The sequence below is a fragment of the Phaseolus vulgaris genome, chromosome 2 (genome assembly GCF_000499845.2).
Source record: "Phaseolus vulgaris cultivar G19833 chromosome 2, P. vulgaris v2.0, whole genome shotgun sequence".
NCBI classification, from domain to species: Eukaryota; Viridiplantae; Streptophyta; class Magnoliopsida; order Fabales; family Fabaceae; genus Phaseolus; species Phaseolus vulgaris.
This window is the reverse complement of record NC_023758.2, coordinates 43,565,132-43,586,786: the sequence shown is the minus strand read 5'-3', so window position 1 is coordinate 43,586,786 and position 21,655 is coordinate 43,565,132. Positions and strand designations below refer to the sequence as shown.

The following is a 21,655-nucleotide window of genomic DNA, read 5'->3' as shown; positions in this document are numbered from 1 at the left end:
CGAGTTTAAGTTTATTTAAATGTTGATTTATTTTCATCTACGCCAATTCATATCTATAATTTTCTATTTATTATTATTATTATTATTTGATGATGACATATCATTTTAAATTAGTATGTATAGTATGTAGAATAACATGATATAATCTGAAAGGAAAAAGAATCTTGACCGTTGGTTGAATTGTCTTGGGTGTGTACAAAGAGAGTCATTTGCTTGATTTTGAATCGTGATCGTTGAGTTAATCCTGGCGCTATTAGTTTTGCAGTACACTGCAAGAGCGAAACTGTCGTCGTAGAGGAACGAAACCCCTACCTTTGCTGGTTTGTAGCATCTTTGTCCATTCTCACAATGCTTTTAAACAACAACAAATGAAAACATTTTGGTGATTCTAAAAAGACACTCTCTCATAATCTTTTATATCTAATCTATTATGTTGGATTTTGGAGAGGAGCTGACTTTAGAGAGTTTGAGTATTCCAGGGCTCATTTGGATTCAACTTTTGGTCTTGCTTCTTCTTCTTGCCCTTCTCTTTTGCTTCTCCATCATTGCTTTAGATCCTTCCCACCATCACTCTACTGCTTCTACTGCCTCCACCACTCAACAACAGCAACAACAACCCTCCAACAACCACTCCACTGCTGTCACCAACCGTCTTCAGACCACCCGGGTAAACCCATTTCCATTTCTTTGTTTTTTCTTGTACCCTTTTGGATTCTTATGTTTCCCAACAAATAAAGATGTCATTTTGCTCATCTAACCTCTTCTTTTTTTTTTTTATATGTTTTAATCTTTCGAAAAAAGCCAAGGGTGAAACTTGAGAGATCTTCTCAAAGAAACAAATCTAAGATTTCTGCTTTGTTTGCTTTTTATTTTCTTAGGTTGTTTAATGTCCTCTGACAATTGCATGTTCGTTTGTTGAAGTTCAAGTTAGGATTCTGTTATTGGTCTTTTCTTCTGATAAATCTAGGTTGTTGATCTTTTGGGAGTATTGGGGGTTTATTGTTTCAACACTCCTCCCATTATTGTTTCAATTGGATTTTAATTAGATTTAGTCTTTGGACTGTTCTTTGAATTTGGAAATGGAGGACTCTGATGTGGATCAGTGACATGTCTGCAAATATGATTCTGGGTTTCATGGATAAGAATGTTCTAGGTTGGTATGCAGCATCCGTTTCTGGTTAGGGAAAGGAAACAATAAACTGATTTGACTAAAATGTTCTGATATTTCGAATTATGATAACCAAAATCCCAGAGAGAACTTTCAGCCCTCTCCTTGGTCCCCCTTAAGTTTATGCCGAATTTGATTATCTTTCTTCTATATGCAATGATTTTAGACAATATTTAGATGTACTTTTCTGAGTGTTTTTAATGTTGTTCTCTTATTAAAATTGGAATTTTACCTTAACAGTCCACTTAATGAAAGTTTTTATGAAATGCCAATGTAAATAATCAAATTAAATTCTAATTTTGTCTGGGAAACGGTGTCAAAAACACTTGTACAAACTGTACCAAGTTTTTCTTGTCTGATTAACTTTTTCATCTCAGAATAAATATTCAAAACTGGGTATACCATATATTTTTAAAGTGAAAATAGGCAATATTTTACCCAGCAGATAAAAATTGTTGGCTTCAAAACAAGGTTCCCTTGCCATTTGCTTGAGTCCACCAACCAAAGTATCCCTACACCTACTTCAATTCAAAATTGCCCTTTCTAAGTTCTATTCATTCATTTCATTCCACCGACAATATTTACTTAGTTCTCTTAAATTTGACCGCAACCAATGTGTACATTTCATTATTGGTTGGTGTTGAAAAGCTTTATTATTACTTCAGAAACTGTACCAGTCAAACTTGGCTGGTTTTCTGTTATAGAAGAACATGTATGTAGTCAGTGTTACTACATCTTTCCAAATCCTAAATTTGATTTTTCTAATTGATTTCTCTTGGAAAACATGACCCTTATGATAGCAACTTAACTTGTCTCCTAATAAAGCTCACTCTAGAGTTTGAAATTTTCAAAAAAAGACTTTCTATATGTTTTAAGAATAACATGGAGCATAAAGACACCAGGTCTGAGATGATTATGATTATGAGCCTTACCAAAGGACCTGAAGGATTCTATACAATTGAATTGACATGACAAAGTGATGTTTTTTTTTGCAGGGAAATACAAGTATTAAAGGTGAGATAGTGAGCAATGGAAGCAGAAGAATAGTGAGAGAAGAGATTGCAGAGGGAGAAGCTTCAACTTCATCACTATATTTTCTCCACCCTTGTTATTATTTCAACTTGGCCAAAAATGCATTCCTCAAATGTCTAGGCCATGATTCTTCATCTGATGATCCTTCAACCCAAAAACATACCAAAACTAAAGAAAGCTGATTATCATTATTGTTATTATTATTAAAATTCTGTTCTCATTTATTTATGACAGAGGATAAAGCTTCTCACCATTTTCAACACTATCCTTTTTTTTTTATTATCTTTTTTCGGCTCCTGCATTCTCCACCAATTGCAGTATAGAGTGGAAGAAAATAGAAGGATAAAATATTATCTTTATATTTTTTATTTGAGAAGAAAAAAATAGGAAAAAAGATACATCCACTAAAAATATGTATTATTTTAAAAATGAACGGAAGTTATTTCTCTTTTTTTAGTTTAAAAAAATTATAACTTAATATTTAATAAATAATGATAAATAATTTTGTGTTAAAAATAACTATTTTTTAAAAAAAGGTTTTTAACTATTATTATTTTGTTATAACTTATTTATTTATTTCCACTCTCATTTTTTAATAAAAAATATTTTTTTCTTGCTTCTACCCATCTAAAATCTAATTTTTCTATTCTGTTTTTTTTTTGTTCTATTTCTACTGTTCTTGATCTTATTTCATTTTTTTTCTCTTTATTTGTCTCAAGGATGAAAGTAATAGTTGCACCGACACAAATTCGGCAAAAATCACGAACAAAACCATGAAGAAATAACTAACATCTCTGAAAATTCTTCATAAAAGTATGTGATGATGTTTAACCACGTGTTTGAGAAAGTTTAAGCGCATTTAAAATTTTAAACAAAAAAAGGTTTTAAATAAGTTATGTCATTATTTTTGTTTTATAATTATGTTTTTTAAAATATAAATAAGCATTACATGTTTGTATGTTTGTATTAAAAAAGAAAGAAGACATAAAACTCAAACATGTTCCAAGAACAAATGTTTATACAAAATTGAGTATTTATATTTAAAAAATCCACCACTTATTAAATACACGTAATGTTAATTAATAAATTATTCAAATTAATTGTTTTATTCTTTAAGAAATATGAAGAGTAAAACTAGGTTAGGTCATTCGACAAAACCCATCACATAACTTGCATTAGGTCTAAATTTGAGACAACTTAAAAAAAATAAAAAATAGACAAACAGTGTTGTAATTTTTGTAATAGAATTGAAATGTTAGAAATATATTAAGTTTATAATAATTAAAATATTAGAAGACGGGACCAGTTAGGACATTAATTTTTATTTTTAAAAATAGGAAATAAAAATAAAAAGACAATAGGAAATTAAAAATGATGCGATAATTAAAAGGTGTAGGAAGAATAGCCGTGTGCGTTGTTTTCACGCCTCACAGCCTCCCTATAAAATCTCTCATATTTATTAATTTATTTATGATTTATATTTAAATTATTTTTGTGCGTGTCTCTTCATTTGAATCTGGATCCAGCGCCTTCTACAGTCTCTATTTGCGCACGCACGAAGGAACCAAACCCAAACCCTATTTTTCTTTTTCTTTCTCACTCTCTTTCTTCGGTTATCTTTCTTCCTTGTTTGGCGTCACCGATAGATTCCGCATTGCACAATGAGGAAAGGGACTAAGAGGAAGGCGAAGCAGCAGCAAGAAGCCAAACAAGACGCAGCCGAAGAAAACAATACCAAACCACAGCCTCGAGCTAAACGAGCCAAGACCTCCAAGCCTCAATCCGAGCCTGAGTACTTCGAAGATAAGCGCAACTTGGTTAGTCAACAACTTCATCTTCATCACCCTTTCAATACTTTCATTTCGATTCCGACCGTTTCTTTAACTCAACATTCTCAAGAATGGAATGAAACGAACCGTTTTATTTGTTCGGAATAAACGATTTATCGCTGCTTTGTTTTTCTTCTGTTTTCGTTTCAGTTTTAGTCAGCTATGTTAACTGTTTAGCTTGTAAGTGGCTATGCTAGTTGTGTAGCTTTTTTTTTTTGCGTTGTATTTGTTGTGTTGGTTTTACTGATGGAAAACGGTTTTTGTTAATTTGGATTGTGTAGGAAGATTTGTGGAAGGAAACATTCCCAGTTGGAACTGAGGTTTGTTTGTTCAATTAATTTGTAGATTTTTCTTCGTTTATGACCGTGCCGTGCTTCTTGTTGTGACTGTTTCGCGTTGTAATGGCAGTGGGACCAATTGGATTCCGTGTATCAATTCAAGTGGGATTTCTCAAATCTAGAAGTATGGTTGGATTGGGCTGATTACGTTTTTCGTTAGTGATATGTTTTTGAGTTAAGTTAAACTGATTTATTTGATTAATTACTGATGGTGTTATGATTTTTTGGATGTGTTTTCAGAAAGCGTTCGAAGAGGATGGCGTGTTGTATGAGAAGAAGGTTTACCTCTTTGGTTGTACTGAGCGTAAGTGGCTTCCGGAATTTATTCCTTTTGTTGATTTAAAGGCGACTGATTTGCTTGGTGTGCTATTTACCCTTAATTATTTGATGATTTTCTGGCTGCAGCTCAACTCGTTATGTTCAAGGGGGAAAGCAAAGTTGTCTGCATACCTGTTGTAGTAGCTGTAAGTTGTTAAAGTGCACTGTCTACTTGTATCTCGGCATGAACACTCTTGATGTTGTTATGTGATGAAGCAACCTTGTATTAATTTTGATGATTTGGATGTTTACATTTTGATTTTAATTTTGAAAATATTTCAACGTCCTTCTGCAGGTTGTGTCACCTTTCCCACCATCTGATAAAATTGGGATAAACTCAGTCCAGAGAGAGTCTGAGGAGATAATTCCCATGAAGCAGATGAAAATGGATTGGGTTCCATATATTCCCTTGGAGGATCGGTATTAATCTAAATTAGTTTGTTTTTGGTGGTTTCTTTGGAATCTGTTTATGAAACATTTCTTCTTTGTCATCTCTAAACTCCTTCATACGATTTTGTCTTAAACAGAGATAGCCAAGTTGATAAGCTAAAATCCCAAATATTTATCTTGAGCTGCAACCAAAGAAGGTACATCCCATTCTTTTTATCTTGTTTAAAATTTTATATTCTACTGCTTGTTTCAGATATTGTAAATACTATTATTCTGGACAAATATAGATTTTGACTTTTATAGGTATCCAGCTTAATTAATATTGTTATTGTGCTTTGACTTTTATCTAGTTATTTTTATAGTCACCATTCACTTCTCAAGGTAGATTTTTTAAGCTATAAGTCTATCGTTCCTGCATCTGCATGCTGCAAAATACAATCTATAGTTTTTTCATGTAGTGTGAAGAAGTCTTCAACTTTCTGCATGTTTTTCTTCTTTTACCCTCCTGTTGGTGACTTGCTTAAGTATTCCTTACTGTCTAAATTTTGGATAATCTCTTCAATTACTTTGGTTTCAGGCCTTCAGTTCACAGTCCTCTCAAAATTTATTAATGTTTACTCTGCTTCCTTTACTTAATCTTTGCTGGGTGACATCTGGAACGTTTGTGTCTTACAAAATAAATGAGTTGTGGATCTGTAAAAGCTTAATTGGTGAAAACTGAATATTTGACAGTTTATCTCCTAATGCAACTTGACGAAGTGATCTACTGTTGTGGTTGTCATTTTCATTTAATGATTTTTCCTCATATAATCTGTTATAGTTGACCTTGATGTAGCTTATATTGATATGAACGAGTCATCTTAACCATGTTGTTATCTGCTGTGCAGGTCTGCTTTAAAACACCTGAAGTTGGATAGATTAAAAAAATATGAATACTGCTTGCCTTGTAAGTCTACCGGATTTAGAATATTAAAATTGTTTTTCTGAGTATATTATGTATACCAATTCTACTTCTATTTAATAGGAGGAAGATGCTGAAATTTCATTAAATTAGTGAGAATTCTATTTTTCTGCTGATCACATATTGATGCTTCATTTTGTTCAAGGCATAATGATTCTTCAACAGATAGTGTTAATGTTCCTATTAGGATAGTTTTTTATTGACTGGTTTTCTTTCTGCAGATTTCTATCAGCCATTCAAGGAAGATGAACTTGAACAGAGCACTGAAGTTCCAATAATATTTCCTGCTGAGCCAAAGCCGGTAATTACTTATTGAAAACAATTTTTCCTAGTGAATCAGGAGTGTTTGGATTGTTTGGGATATTATTTGTATGATATGCCTTTCTAAATAATTTTTTAGTAAAAGATAGACTGGTTGTTGCTATATTTAATTTTCTGTTTCGCATTTACTTATGTATTGCTTTTATGCAGGTCTTCTGTGAATTTGATTGGGAATTAGATGAACTTGAGGTAAGGAATTCACTTGTTATGTGCTGTTTAGAACTTGTCAGATTAAGCCCCAGCAAGCAGTTGCACTTTTATAATCAATTTCGTAGTTATTTATTCTTTTACCACTGACAATCCTATAATAGCCGAGTTTCACTGAGCCTGATATTATTATGCTGGAAATTTAAGGGACCATTTGGCATGAGAAAATATTTTGTTTTCATGTTTCTTAATGTTAATTATGAAAATGCTACTGTGGTGTTTTTGGCTTCATGTTTTCAAATATTTGTGTAAGAAATTGTGAAAACAACTCATTGTTTCTCATGCAAATCTTTGAAAGTAGGGAATAGTAATCATTTCACATACAAATATTTGAAAACAAGAAATAGGTGAAAGTAAGGTGGCAGCAGTTTTATTGTTAAAAGTGATAACAAAAAATGGAAGTAGATAATTTTTTTTTCAGATTTAAATTACTCCTATTGTTTTGTTTTGTTTGTCATTTAACAGTTTCTAGTTAAACTCTAGACTTTTGGATGTTGCTAAGTTATTGAATTCTACAATCTTGACTCTGGATTGGAGTATGTGTATGGGGACTGTGAGACAGATAAGGATATAAAAAGTATTTCTTTGCCATTATTTTTGTATGCGTTTCACTGTTTCTTCATTGTGTTTCCCTCCTAATATAGGAGAGGGTAAAAGTAAAGGGCAACTGGAAAACCAAAGGACAATGGAAAAATGCCTCTTAACACTTATTTGTTCTATATTTTACAGGAGTTTACTGATAAACTTGTGGAGGACGAGGAGTTATCAGAAGATCAAAAGGATGCATTCAAGGTATCAAATAATAGAAGGCATTTAGTTAATTCATAATTTCTTGATTTTTTAAGTAATAAGTTAGGTTAATACATTTTCCTTTTTTTAGGAGTTTGTCAAGGAAAAGGTTCGTGAAGCAAAGAGAGCAAATAGAGAGGTAATGTTGGTTCTGGACATAATGTTTTTTATTTTATGCTTTCTTCTTTTTTACCTATTTTATATTTTACCTTTTTAGGCAAGGGAGGCTCGGAAAAAAGCCATTGAAGAAATGAGCGAGGAAACTAAATCTGCATTTGAGACTATGAGATTTTACAAGTTCTACCCTGTTCAATCTCCAGATGCACCAGATGTATCAAATGTTAAGGTTGGTCTTTAGGCATTCTATTATGGTTATTTTTTCTCTTTTTCTTAAAAGCATATATTCATCAAGAATAGATTTCTGATGGTTAGGGGCATAAAACATCTTCCTTTTAATAAAAAAAATATACAAACAGTAAAAAATAACATTGATGAATTAAGGGTACTCAATCTTCAACTTATCATTTAGGGAAACCCCTTTAAAAAACCGTGTGCTTTACACCAACGTAGAAGCACATTTCCTAATCTTAATTCATAGCATCTGCTCTACTTTTACATTATTTCTATTTTTGCTGCAAATGTCTTATTTGATCTTATGGTATTAGCTTGTTCTCTGAAAACGGGTAATTCCTATAGTGGAACATTTAAGACTTCTAATACATTGAGGGGGAGGGGTGCCTGCACACATGTTTGTATCAGTTACGGAAACCCCTTTAAAAGTCTGCTTTACGCCAAACGAGTGGCCAATTGCCAAATTCTTTTTTAAAGTAGCAGCTCTACTGTTACATTCTTTTCTATTTGGTAGAAAATTAATAGATCCAACCCAGATTATTTTAATTGGTTTGATAACGAGTTTAGTGGAACCCTATTCAACCTTACTCTACCCATGAACACCCCTATATACTGAGGAACACTTAAGACGAATAATAATGCGTACATTGGTGGTGAAAGGTGGGCATTTTTGGGGTGCCTACATAATTGTGTGTATATTAGTTTGGGAATACGCCTAATGTTTTTTTTGAAGTAGGGCCTCTCTAGGTTGAGGATAGTGCTTGTAGTGGCTACTATTGCGGTTCTGAGTGGCACTGTAGGACAATGGCAATTTTCACTGTTTCGTGTTTTAAATTTACAGCTGCTATTGCTCCAGCGTGACTACTATTACTTCTTTTAATGATGCAAACGTCTTATTAGTATTAAGCTTATTCTCTGAAAACTGGTAATTCCTATGGTGCAACATTGAGGGGGAGTGGCGGGCATTTTAGGGGTGCCTATATACAGGCGTGTATCTACTAGAAAGCACTGATGGAAATAGATATTCAAATTCTCATTTTCAACTTTGATGGATTGTTAAACTGAAGGAGTTGATGAGGAGACTGGCTATACTATGTTTTGAAAAATCAGCTAGCTATTCCATATTAGAGTTATTAAATCATTGAACTATCAGGTGCTTTGCTTCTGTGGATCGTTAGTTCCTCTTTGCCTTTTTTCTCCTCTTCTCATCAGCTTGGTTTCACATTGAATTTGATACTTACAATTTATTGGCGGGTAAATAAATTGAAAATGACAACTTATTTATTGCTGTAACCATTTTCTTCACTGAATAAATATCCCTATTAATCTGATATGGTTCACCGGAAAATCTGTCTATTCCCTAGTGAAGAACAAAACTACGTCTGGATATATTCATCATGGTCAATAAGAGAAGACGATTCTGGGCAGGATAGGAGCTGACAATGAATATACTGCACGTTGTTGAATTTCTTGATTAAATTTGTTCTCCTTGTACTATTTTTTTACGGAATATCATTATCTCTGTTTGCAGTCTCCATTCATTAACAGGTATTATGGAAAGGCTCATGAGGTTCTGTGATTGGCAGCAAAACAATAGTGGCAATTTTCGTGGCTTATTTAGCCTGACACAACAGATGTTTTGTTTATTATGAATGAACATCGAAATTCCTTTGCCAGTGTAGTTGTCTAAAGCGACATACAATGTAAAACTGTAGATCAGAGATCCTAGAGAAGTGAACTAGGTGTTGGGAGGAATATAGACATGTTTCTCGCTTCAATGTTGAAGAGAATTCCTGAGCTTCTGGTGCTGCCATTTGCGTGGCTCTCGGATAATTCTTTTTCCCTTCAAAATTAGATGTACGACAGTTTTTATTCTAAGGTAAATGAAGAAATTAATTCATTATTGTTTGGTCTAATTTTGCTGTTTGTGATTATTGATATTTAGATTGTTTAGTTCCTATTGCAATTTCTAACCATATGCTTAAGTTGCGAATAATGTTATAAAATTATTAAAATATAGTTGACTTCATCTTGTAAATGGCTAGTATTAACTACAATACATGTAAACAACAATCATGGTTGTTTACTTTATCTAGTTGTAAACGTTGGGTGAACAGATGGAATCACTGTTACTAAAAGCTTTAAAGTCATTTATCCTATAATAGATATTTTATATTTTTGGTGGGAGAAAATAAATAGCTAAACATAATTACAATGGAATGAAAGCTGAGAAATTAAGGAGTTATAACCAACTACCATTTGGTCCAGCAAAAATTTAACTCCACAATTTATTTTGATTAAACCATTATAATGATTTTTAATGTTTTTTTCTCTTTGAGCTTTGCGACATTTTATATTACGTTTTTATTTTTTATTCTTGTATTATTTCTTAAATTTAGTCTATTGTACTCTTTTTAGAATTAAGTTCTCACACTTCGTTAACTTAATAAATACATACATTACACACTTTTAATAATTTGTTTTTTATTTAATGAAATAAAATTTAATTAAAAATCTTTATTATATTTTCTTTTTTCTTTTTTGACTAATATTGTATTTCTCTTAAGATACGTGATTTCTATATTATTTAATAATGTCCATATTTGTATAATATATTTTACTCTTTAAATTTAAAAAACTCCTTTATAATAGTCCCATTTATTTTTTATTAATGTCTGGATAGTGAGATCTTGCATATTTAAAAATTTATTGCTTATTAAATTCTATAAAATAAATAAATTATGTTAACCAAAAATAGTCTGTTAAATTTGGTTTAATTTATTTTTAATTTGATCATAAATCTTAATCTAATGTTTTAGTGGAACTAATGACGTTTCAATTAGGTTGATGAAGTTGAGGTTGAATTGATAATGTGGTAGTTGAGGTTAAGGTGAAAAATTGGCTACCAAGTTAGAGTTGACAACATCTTAGTCAAGACTCAATTCACTATCTCCAATTCAGGTTGAGTCACCAATGTCTTGGTTGAGACTAAGTTTATGAGTTTCTAATAATTTATTTTAGACTGAATGGGTGATGACCCAACCATATATAAGTCCATTATATTTTACTCCAAGTTAAGTCGATGATTTGATCAAAGATGAACTACTGATACCTTAAAAAAATATCTCCAATAAATTTTGTTCAAAAAATATCAAATAAAACAATTTCCAAATAAATATGTTCCTATGCATATTTTAGTAAATTTTTTGTTAACATATGTTGTTAATACACACAATTTTTAATAACATCTATATGTGATATGAGATAAAATCTATATGTGATATGAGATAAAATTTAATAATAGTTATGAATCTTTAAGTTACTAATTAAATATAATATAGTACTAATAATAATTATAATTATTATTATTTAAATTTTTAAATTTAAAATTTGAAATTTGAAAAAAAAAATTGTTAGAAAAAGTGAAGTTTATGTTGAAACCAACTAAGTGTAAGAGATAGTCATGTTTTGTTTGTTGTAAGACAATAAATTTAATCAACAACATATTATTCTAGTAAGACAATAAATTCGATAATAAAATTAACTTGATCACTTATATACACCGATTGAAGAAAAATAATAAGAAGGAAACCTTCAAATACTTATATTTAAGGAACCTGACATACATTAAGATAGATTGATTTTGGTAATATGAATTTTAATAACAATATTACCTCTTCCTTGACCTTTTTAGATAACAATACTTAATGGAGCAATACACATATAATCTTTAATACTCCTTCCTTTGATAAAGCCATTTTGATTATGGGAGATGATCCTACTACAAATGCCAACAAGTCAGCAAGAATGTTAAATATCACTTTAAATATGAAATTAACAATAACTATAGCTCTAAAGTCCTTCATATAATCACAAAATTGGATGATTTTTTTTTTAAATTTTAATTTCTCTCGTTTTTGTGTCACCTTTATTATTTTATTTCATAAAATATTTCTAATCGTAATTAAGAAAATTTTGATATAAACTTTAAACCAAAATATTATTGTTTTTCAATTAGTGTTATTATAATTTATTTTACAAATTCGAAAATATTTTCAACCACTCTAAAAAAATCAATAAAAAGTCAGAATTGATGATAACTATATATAAATATAATAATATGAGAATTGTCGTACCTTTTCAATATCATCCACCAAGTTATTTTTTTTATTTATATTGTGTTTTAATTTATCATTACAATCATATTTAAATCCATATCACTGAAAAAAAAACTTTAAAAAGTTAAAATAAGTAAAAGTTTACACTATAATAAAATTATGAAATAGAAACCAATCTTTAGCTACCAAAATAATTAGTTGCAATAGTAACTAAATTAGAGACCATTTTAAAAACTAAAAAAAAAAACTGATTTCTAAATTATTTTTTGTCATTGTTAGACTAAATTCGTAATATTTTAACTACCAATTATTTATATTCTAAATTTGGTAGCAAAAACCTTGGTTGCTAACTAAATACCAATTTAGAAACCATTTAACAATAATATAAACAAATTTAGAAACCAAAAATTTATTTAATCTCTAAAATGATATTTAATTTAGTCAACAACTAATTATTTTTTATTTATATAAAATTAATTTTTATTTCATGATTTTCTTGTAGTGTTAGAACATAAATAAGATTAGAAAATATTTAAAATGAGATGAGTAGCAAGAAAGAATAAACCGTAATCAACAAGATCTTCGCTTAATATATAATTTCGTAGTAACTACTGGAAATAATAAACCATAGAATGAAGACATTTCTTATTGTCTAAAGAGGATTTTGACGCTTGAATAATAAACACTAATGAACAATTCTTATTTTGATTGCAATTCTTCACTTTCTGAATTGGCTGTTACATGGTCCCCTTAATGGTATGTGTAATGGGCATGTTCATAATGTGAGTTAAATGATGATACATAGCTGTGAAACATTTGAACTAGTTTGAGATTCATTGATGGAAATGTGACCCTTGTTCATCAGTACTTTGTAAAGTTGCATTACTTTTGAATTGATAAAGGGTCCAAAGTAAAAGAGTAAGTCACCTCTTCAACTGCATGAAGAAGGTGAAGTTCATTATCTTTTTGCATCACATTCTTCAACCGTACGAGATACGATCTTAGAGCGATATTCTCTTCAACACTATGGAAGACTCAATGCACAAGAAGATACATACTAACACCAAACTACAGTACACTGCGTTACATATATTCGTTATATATATATATATATATATATATATACTCTCCAAGAAAGCGTGTGAAATGTAGCATTAGACGATGAACATGTCATATCATATGATATATGGTAATAAGAATATTATTCATATTATATATAATATAATATATGTAATGGAGAAGGGACAGGAACTTGTTGATATGGTTGTCACATCTACCATTCAACCCTATAACGTAGGTTGGGTGGCATCAGTCTATTACCACTTGCATCTTGGTCACCACTGACCGCACTTTGAGCAATGATACTGTTCATGGAGCTATCTCTATAACCGTTGATCCCTCCAATATCTGTGAAGGTCTTTGGAGCTGTTACTCGAGACCCCACAGAATAGAAGCCACCACTGAAAGTGTTGAAGTCTGCTTTGGTTGTAACAGAATGAGGCAACTTGTTGAGTTCAGACACCCCATCATTGGTTTGATGAGTTTGATCAGTTGGAGAGTGTTCTTCTTGTTTGGCCATGGAACTCTTTTCTCCCTCAGTTTCCCTGTAGTTGTGGAGGTAGAGCTTCAAGGGTCCAACATAGTTCTCAAATCCTAGGGTTGTCATGGCCCAAAGAAGATCATCACCATTGATGGTCTTCCTCTTTTCTCTCTGGCACTTGTCTGAGGCCTCACCAGTGATGAAGCTAATGAACTCAGACACACACTCTTGAACTGTTTCTTTGGCTTCCTTAGAGATTTTGGCATTGGCTGGGAGTGCCCTTTTCATGATGCGGCTAACATTGGCTATGGGGAGGAACCTGTCTTGTTCTTTTGAGGAGCTGTCTGAGATGTTACCAGATGTTGGACTTCCCACAGGACTGATTATTGTTTGGTTTCTCTTCCCTGTCATGTTGAAGAGCTAGAGACTGGAATAGAGTCACTTAATAAGCTAAACAATTTAGATTCTCACCTTCACACTTTTTTCTCCCTTCTCTCCCTATGTGTGCACAACTTATGCTTAGCTTAGGTGCTGCATGCGGCCTTTAATAAGGGAACAAAAGTTGGGGGATATAAAATGGAAAAGTGGAAAGGTGCTGCTTTCATGTGGAATATTGGAAGAAAGTAAAGGGTGATTGATGAAGAAGATCACAAAGGGTGGTCTTTATATCAATTAGAATGACCCCTTGGTCTCATATAAAATAAATGAATACTTGTTCAATCACCATGAACAACTTTCAAATTTAAATCAAGCATCTGAATACAAAGGGTGATTAATTAGACCAGTTTTTTGGAAATAAAATATCAAATAGATAGGGTCGGCAATGTTGATTAAATAAACATATATCATTCTGGAATTGTTTAATTGGTCATGTGAGAGGTAAATATTATATAGATTAAAAGAGTTTTGAGGGGCAGCAGAGAAGAGAAGGGACAGGAAGGTTCAAAGTGTAACATGGAACTTATTCATGAGTATAGTGCAGTGGATTATGTTCAAAGTTGTGACATTGGTTATTTCGTATATATCCCATGTTTGTTGAGGTACTTGGGAAAAAGAGAAAGTGCTTTCCAGATAGACGAAGTAATTGGAAGGTAAATGATGAGAGAATGATTATGGAAAATTGTTTGGCAGAAGACAGTGCACTTGGCTAATTGATGTTGGGTTTTAATAAGTTTGGAATTCTTAATCAGACCCCATAACGTGAATTATTCGTACAAGTGCATATGTTATTTTTGTACGGCTTTTGAAAAAGGGGCTGAAAAAGATGAAGCAATGGGATATATGCTTTCACTTTGCCATGCTTTTGTGTTGCTTTGTCTCACTGAGATTCTTCCATCACATACTACATATTGCAACACAGTATCATCTCAAGGCATCTCAGCCCTCAGTCCCCAATTTTCTCCTTTTCCACCTCACTATTTCTTCAAACAATGCAAATGTGCAAATATAAAATATGCATACACAAAAAGAGACCCTTTTGCTTTTCTATTTCCCCTTCACGAATATGTCTTAAACTGGCTTCGTTCTTTCATCAGTTCCAACCTGTCAAGTCTCACCTCCATCATTCTCAGGAAACAAAAATATCACAACCTCACACATTAAAGCTATCAAACCACCTTCTGACACATGGAAGCTACATCCACCAACCATGCTCTCAAAATATATATATTGGACCGGCTCTTACGTATTCTTTTTTATATTCATTTCTTGTTTAAAAGAGGTAGCTGCAACCTGCACATACATAATTCAATTATTGCATGGATTTTTCTTTTCTGAATAAAACTTTAGATCAACTGGGTCTTGGATAGATATTCTCATCATGTCAGGTTTCAATACTCTATGAATGTCTACAGAAATATTTATAGATCACTGTGAATAAAGTTTTCACATCAATAGTGAAATTCAAACTCATGTAAATATATAATCTTTATTCTCTTCCCCTGTTGGACTAACTCTGTGTTGTACATCATCGTATGTCGACTAGAGATAATAACATTTCATTTCATAGTATATAAATGGATGCAAATCTTATTTATAAGTCGATTTTATAAGATTGAGTTAACCTTAATATCTATTTCTTAATATGGTATCAGAATCATTTGAAGATTTTAGTCTATTTAGAGTCTATTTATGATGTCACTCTGTCATATATATATATATAATCCACAATCCACTTCTTAATACTCTGGCAATGGCTGGATGAGCATGAAAAATGATTATATGCACTATTATATGTTCTATCACAATAATGCTTATTTTAATTTGACAAAGTTGAAAGTTTTTTAAGTCAGACATTGGATTATATTAACAACGTACGATGATACGTGATCAAACGCATAAAATATGGTACATACATAAAAAGAGAAAATTTGTCTATATCCGAATTATTAAATCCCTCTCACAAGAATACACAACTTAAAAACAATTTGAAATGAACCTATCTTAAATGTGGTCTATCTCCAACTGAAGTAGATTAAGAGAAACTTTTCATGCACCCTTCTTGTAAATTCCTGTTTAGTTACAACAACTGTATGCCAGTGTACGTTTTCATGGGGCAATTTTCTGCAACAGTTCATTTTCAGATTCTATTCTAGCTGTTCACCAATCATCAATTTCTGGTTTCTTATTCTTTGGTTTTCAAATATCTGATGTTGGTTTCCTTGGGTAAACTTGTATGCTAGCTGTACTTCTGTTTCGATCCTTTTCTCCCACTAAGAACAAGTAAAGTTGGCTGTATAGTGCTCTGCATCATCCACCCAATAGCCACTTATGCAATAGGAATACTCTTGCATGCAGGTAAGTTAAAATGATAGCTCCAAAACCTTTGGCTATTTTTAGATACAAAATTTTGTTTATGGCATTGTTGGTGAGAAAGTAATAGTAGTTGTAGTGAGTTTGGTCAATTGTGCACATTACAAATCTTAATAAAGATTGAAAATATTTGTTTGGTTTTGGTGATGGTTACATACGTGAAGTGAGATTACATCATGATTGATATTATATGTGGGAATAGTCTTGGCTTGTGTTTATGCTGATAGCTTGAGGATTATTGACAACTAAATAAAACAATTTGAAGATATTGGTCCAATGGTATATTTTAGTTATATATATTGTAGTATTTGCCGGCTTTGAGAGAGTGGTAGAAAGTCAGATAAGAAATGTGAAGAAGGAGAAAGCAGAAGAAAAGTGTATACGTAATATCGATGAGCACTCAGAGCAGGCCATATATAATACTCATAAGATTCTCTTCCTATGTGTTGTGTGTGTGTTGCAATAATAATAAGGAAACTAAAAGATTAAAATATATTACATTGGATATTATATACATAGTGACAAATAGTTAATTCATTGACACCGATAAAACTAATTAAATTGATTAGTCTTAATTAGTAATGCAACAAATAAAATAAATTTGACAAATACCCTATAAATTAAATTATTTGAGTGGTTTTTGTACTTAATGATGTTAATAATACAATAATAATTTTAACAGAAGGAAAAGTTATTTTTTGATGACTCAACAATACAAAGAATGAGTGAATATGTAACTGTTAATTTCAAAATAAACTGATAATTAAGCATAAAAATAAATTAAGAATTTAAAAGAAAAAATAGAAATTATATTTAAGATCTCACATAGAGTATATGGGAGTGATTACATATTTTTTATATTAAGATAAAAATATACCTTTATTTTGTATATAAATTGTAATATTTTTATAAAAGAGTAAAATATATTAAATATAAAATTGGTTTGACCTCAAGTTTGTTATAACAACATTAAGATCAATCACCACATTTGAGATATTAACGTTGTTCATGAGAATCAAAATGAGATTTCAAAGAAGAATCCTCATTTCCTTAACTGTGGATTGAGGACTTGTTCCCGTACACTCAATAGTTTTACATAATTTAGGAGTAGATGTTAAAAGTAATTTAATTACATATTTTAATCATTTGAGGTGTTTTCTATAGACAATATCCAAAGCTCCAAATTTTAAAATGGACAATCTCCGAATTAAGTGATTAACTATAATAATTTAATGTAAAAATTGACAAATTTATACATACTTGGTTCGTGATTTGATGATAATATAAAACTATGTAAAAAATATTTTTTATAAGTTATTTATATTTATTTTATTTTTCTTAATAATTTCAATGTAGCTATTTTTTTTTTTTTACCATGCCCATTGTATTACTAAGAGTTTCATTAAAAAAATATAATCATAATGGTAAATAAAATTTTATTAGGTTATTTATGATATTATCTCCTATAACTGAATAAATATAAATTATTAAGAGATTAGAAGATAACACAATTTAGAAAGTATGTTTATCATTCAGATCATGCATATTATACTGACATATTAAAAATTTAATCATATACATTTGAAAAATAAGTGAAAACAATTGGTGTATATAAATTGTACCAATGTAGTTGAATATATTTTGTTTTTCTAATTAAAGGGTGATGCTAAAGTGAAAAATTGCACCTATGGGGTGGTGGTAGGTAGCACCTTCTAGCCTTTCTACATTGCTTTAGTCCTAACTCACAATGTAGTAAGTGTTTTTTAACATATTTCTCTACAAGTATTTTCATTAATTTTGTTATTAAATTATATAAAAAAATAAAAATGATTATTTAGAAGATAAAATTCATCATTTAAAGAAATTATATGACTATATTTCTACATATTAGCTTATATATAGTTTATATGTAAATGAATTTTATTTTTTTAATTTTATTCTCTAAAATTATTTATAGAGAAAATTGTTGAAATATATTTTAACCTAGTTACTGTACGTGAGATTAAAATAGACCATATTATTGGAATTTGCATGCCATTAAATTTAAATAAACGGAAAAATGTTACGCGAATTTTCTCTCATGGCATCTTCAACGCAATAGATGCTTCACAACTGTGCTTATTCGATTTCATCAATTGGACTGCTGTGTTCTGCAAAAGTGCTTATAGCTAATTATCTTACTTTAGTTTCCAATTTGTTTTTTAAATATATAATTATATTAAATATTTTAAAAAAATTATCATATAAATCAGATAAAATTATCTCAATTAAAAAATGCACAAAGAAACTCACATAATTAAAATATATTTTTTAATTGTTTTATATTAAGAATAAAACTTTCTCGTTTAGTAAAAAAACATTTTGTATAAGTACTTATAGTAAATTTGTCAATTTTAAAATATTTATTTGTAAAATATAGATTTATTTAAATTTAACTATATTTTAAAATACTGCATTGTGCTTGAAAAAATATTTCTGTAGATATCTGTAGCAGAACTTTGTGCAAATTTTACAGAATAGTAAAGATCACAACTTTGTGAATCAACATTCAATATCATAAGAAAAATATGATATGGCAAGTCTTAAAAAATAAAATAAGAATTAAATAATATAAAAAATATTAAAAGTTATAATGTGATTATATATGGTAAATTTTCAATATATTATTATCATTTACTTTAAGATCGTATAAAACCAGTTAAAGAGCAAACTTTCAAGATCAAGGAAAACTCAATACTTATCCAAACAGATTCTCTTTGAAGCAACAAGCAGAATAAAACTTAGATAAAAACTATTAACATGACAACTCACAACCCACTCAACCATTTTCACAAACACTTGGTAGTCATATTTCAAAAATTAGCAAATTATTTATATCCATAAGCCATCAATTATAATAATAATAAGTAATGAATATAATATAATTTGTTCATATTTTAAAATTTATAACTCAGACAAATACTGTTACGAAGTGAACTTTAGGCCTAATTCAACCCCATAAAACCGGCTCCCACTTATATACAATGAAAGGCTCTAATCTCTAGTCGATGTGGGATCTCCAACACACCCCCCTCACGCCGAGACTGCCAACTCGTGCGTGGGACTATATATTTTGGGTGGTCCGATAGCGGCCCGATAGCGAGTGGCACGATAGGCCCAACAAATACTCGCTAGGATAGGCTCGAAATGGCTCTGATACCATATTACAAAGAGTGGACTTTAAGCCTAACTCAACCCCATAAAACCGGCTCGATACCATATTACGAATACTTTTATAAATTTATTTATTTAAAAGTATCAATTTAATTTTATGTCAATAAAACTATATCATATTTTTGATATTAATATTGTTTATTATATGTGTAAATTAAAAAATAAAGAAAAAATCGCCTAATGTTTAGGCTTCATCAATTATAATATTAGTGTATATTTTAACATTTGCACTATTGCTTTAACACTAAATTTTTTTTTAAATATTAATTTAGAAAAATAATAATCTATTAGTGTTTGCAAATATATTGAGTACATTTAATAAAAGATTCTTCTTCACTTACCTTTAGATTAAAATTTTGCTGAATGAACTTTTTATCTACTAAGCAATTTTTTTTATAATAAAACTCACTCTTCCTCTTAACCTCTAATTTATTTGTTGGTTGGGAGATATGTGAAACATATTTTTCATAATAAAATTCACTTTCTTTCTATCTCAAATTTGTTATGCAGTTGGTGGATTCACTAAACGAATTATGTAAAAAAATTATTATTTTTATAGAGTTCTAAACTATCCTGAGAGAGATTATCAGAGTAGTTGATTTTTTTTAGTTAGTTTTTGCATATATTATAAACTATTATGATTTTAAAATATTTTATTTTCTGTAGTAAACTTTTATTACCTATCAACACATTCCATTTAGTTCATTATTTTGTTATTTTATATTATGTAGTTATCATTGACTTGTTGCAATAGATTGAGAATAAATAAGAGAAATGACATCAAATCCTAGGGAGGGATTCCATGAGTTTGTGAAATGGATTGATGATATAAATTTACATCTTTTGACTATATATAATTGTTGATGAGGCAAGGATGAGAAACCAATACACAAAAGTTGTTGAAACCTTAAGATAGTAACAAAAAAAAAAAAATAATGTAAAGAATTGGTAAAGAGTGTTATGGTTGTGAAATGCATGATTGTTTACATGGCCTAAGTGGAATTACATAGAATGATATTACAAAATGGATTGAAGGAGAAAACAAAGTTTGGAATGAGTTAATAGAGATATTGCAACTATTTCTAACACTTTTTTGACGATACAACATGAATATGATATTTATGTATTAGTGATATTTTTTATGAGGCAAAATCATTAATAATTTTAGATTCATCCAATTTTACAGTATGATTAATTAGAAGAATTACCGTGTCAATTGTGCCACTAGACATATGGTTGAAAGAACAAGTTAGATCCATCAAATCATTAACTATAAAATTTTAGGGATGAACTTGAATGATTAACTTTAAGAAAGTCATGTGGATAATGCATTTGTAGGGGCATCCTTGAAACTATGTCTTTTCCACTATGGATGGACTCATAAAATCCAAAAACTTCTCAATATGTTCCATTTGGTGGTACCTTTTCCTCATGAAGCATTAAAATAAAATCTCTTGTGATAAATGTTTGATATAAGACTAGACAAAGTTGTTGATGCATTATGTGTGGAAAATATGTTGATTGAGAATTTGTTGAAGTTGATGAATTAAGTTGATTGATATTTTACTTTTTAATGATTTGTATTATGTTGTAAAATTTGACTTTAACTTATTTTTATGAATACTTATATCGATTTATTACAATGATAATGAGTATTTTTTTTCATATAATTTTATTTAAGTTGTACTATTTTTGAACGAGTTGATGTATTCTATTTATTGTTGTTTAAGTAAGAACTTTCATAAAATGTGTATTTTTTAAAAATATTTTATATTTAATTTATGGTAAACATGACTCATATTTTCCATATGATAAGTTATGTCTTCCTTATCTAGAAGTTATAGTGAAATGAGAATGATAAAAAATGAGTTACCTTGGACAAATTGATGGAGGTCCTCCTTCTAATATAGCGTCATTAAAAGGTAGTTTAGACTATACTTGTGTTTCAACAAAGACAATTAAATCGCTGAATATGTAGGATATTTTGCATTTAAACAAATTATGATATTTTATTCAAACTTGAAAGTGGTTCATTTTGATCATTTGTATAATGAAATTTAGAAAAATATTAGTCAAAGAAAATTGGTTTTAACATAGTGAACCTTAAATAATATAAATAATTTTTATTATTTCAAACATTTTTAAGAAGTTTAAGTATGAACAATATATGACTTTTAGATTAGACCAAAAGTACAAGATTGTAATGTTATATAAGTAAAAATAAATAAATAATTTTTTCATAACAAATACATACAATACAATTATTTAA

General features: G+C 29.9%; 3 protein-coding genes across 3 annotated transcripts; 2 read left to right on the top strand and 1 right to left on the bottom strand.

Moving 5' to 3' along the window:
• The first annotated feature begins 370 nt into the window (after positions 1-370).
• Positions 371-2,462, top strand: LOC137812411 (uncharacterized). The gene is made up of 2 exons (XM_068614377.1): positions 371-667; positions 2,164-2,462. The coding sequence occupies exons 1-2, from the start codon at positions 431-433 to the stop codon at positions 2,380-2,382; spliced, it is 456 nt and encodes a 151-aa protein (XP_068470478.1). The 5' UTR covers positions 371-430; the 3' UTR covers positions 2,383-2,462.
• Positions 2,463-3,670: 1,208 nt separating this feature from the next.
• On the top strand, positions 3,671-9,620 carry LOC137812408 (protein HEAT INTOLERANT 4-like). The gene is made up of 14 exons (XM_068614364.1): positions 3,671-4,017; positions 4,311-4,349; positions 4,438-4,491; positions 4,608-4,671; positions 4,773-4,831; positions 4,981-5,105; positions 5,213-5,272; positions 5,963-6,021; positions 6,258-6,337; positions 6,508-6,546; positions 7,294-7,356; positions 7,445-7,492; positions 7,571-7,699; positions 9,236-9,620. The coding sequence occupies exons 1-14, from the start codon at positions 3,862-3,864 to the stop codon at positions 9,281-9,283; spliced, it is 1,023 nt and encodes a 340-aa protein (XP_068470465.1). The 5' UTR covers positions 3,671-3,861; the 3' UTR covers positions 9,284-9,620.
• A 3,356-nt stretch (positions 9,621-12,976) lies between these two features.
• On the bottom strand, positions 12,977-14,074 carry LOC137812406 (nuclear transcription factor Y subunit B-1-like). The gene has a single exon (XM_068614363.1). It carries the CDS (start codon positions 13,771-13,773, stop codon positions 13,096-13,098), a length of 678 nt encoding a protein of 225 aa, XP_068470464.1. The 5' UTR covers positions 13,774-14,074; the 3' UTR covers positions 12,977-13,095.
• Between the last annotated feature and the right edge of the window lie 7,581 nt (positions 14,075-21,655).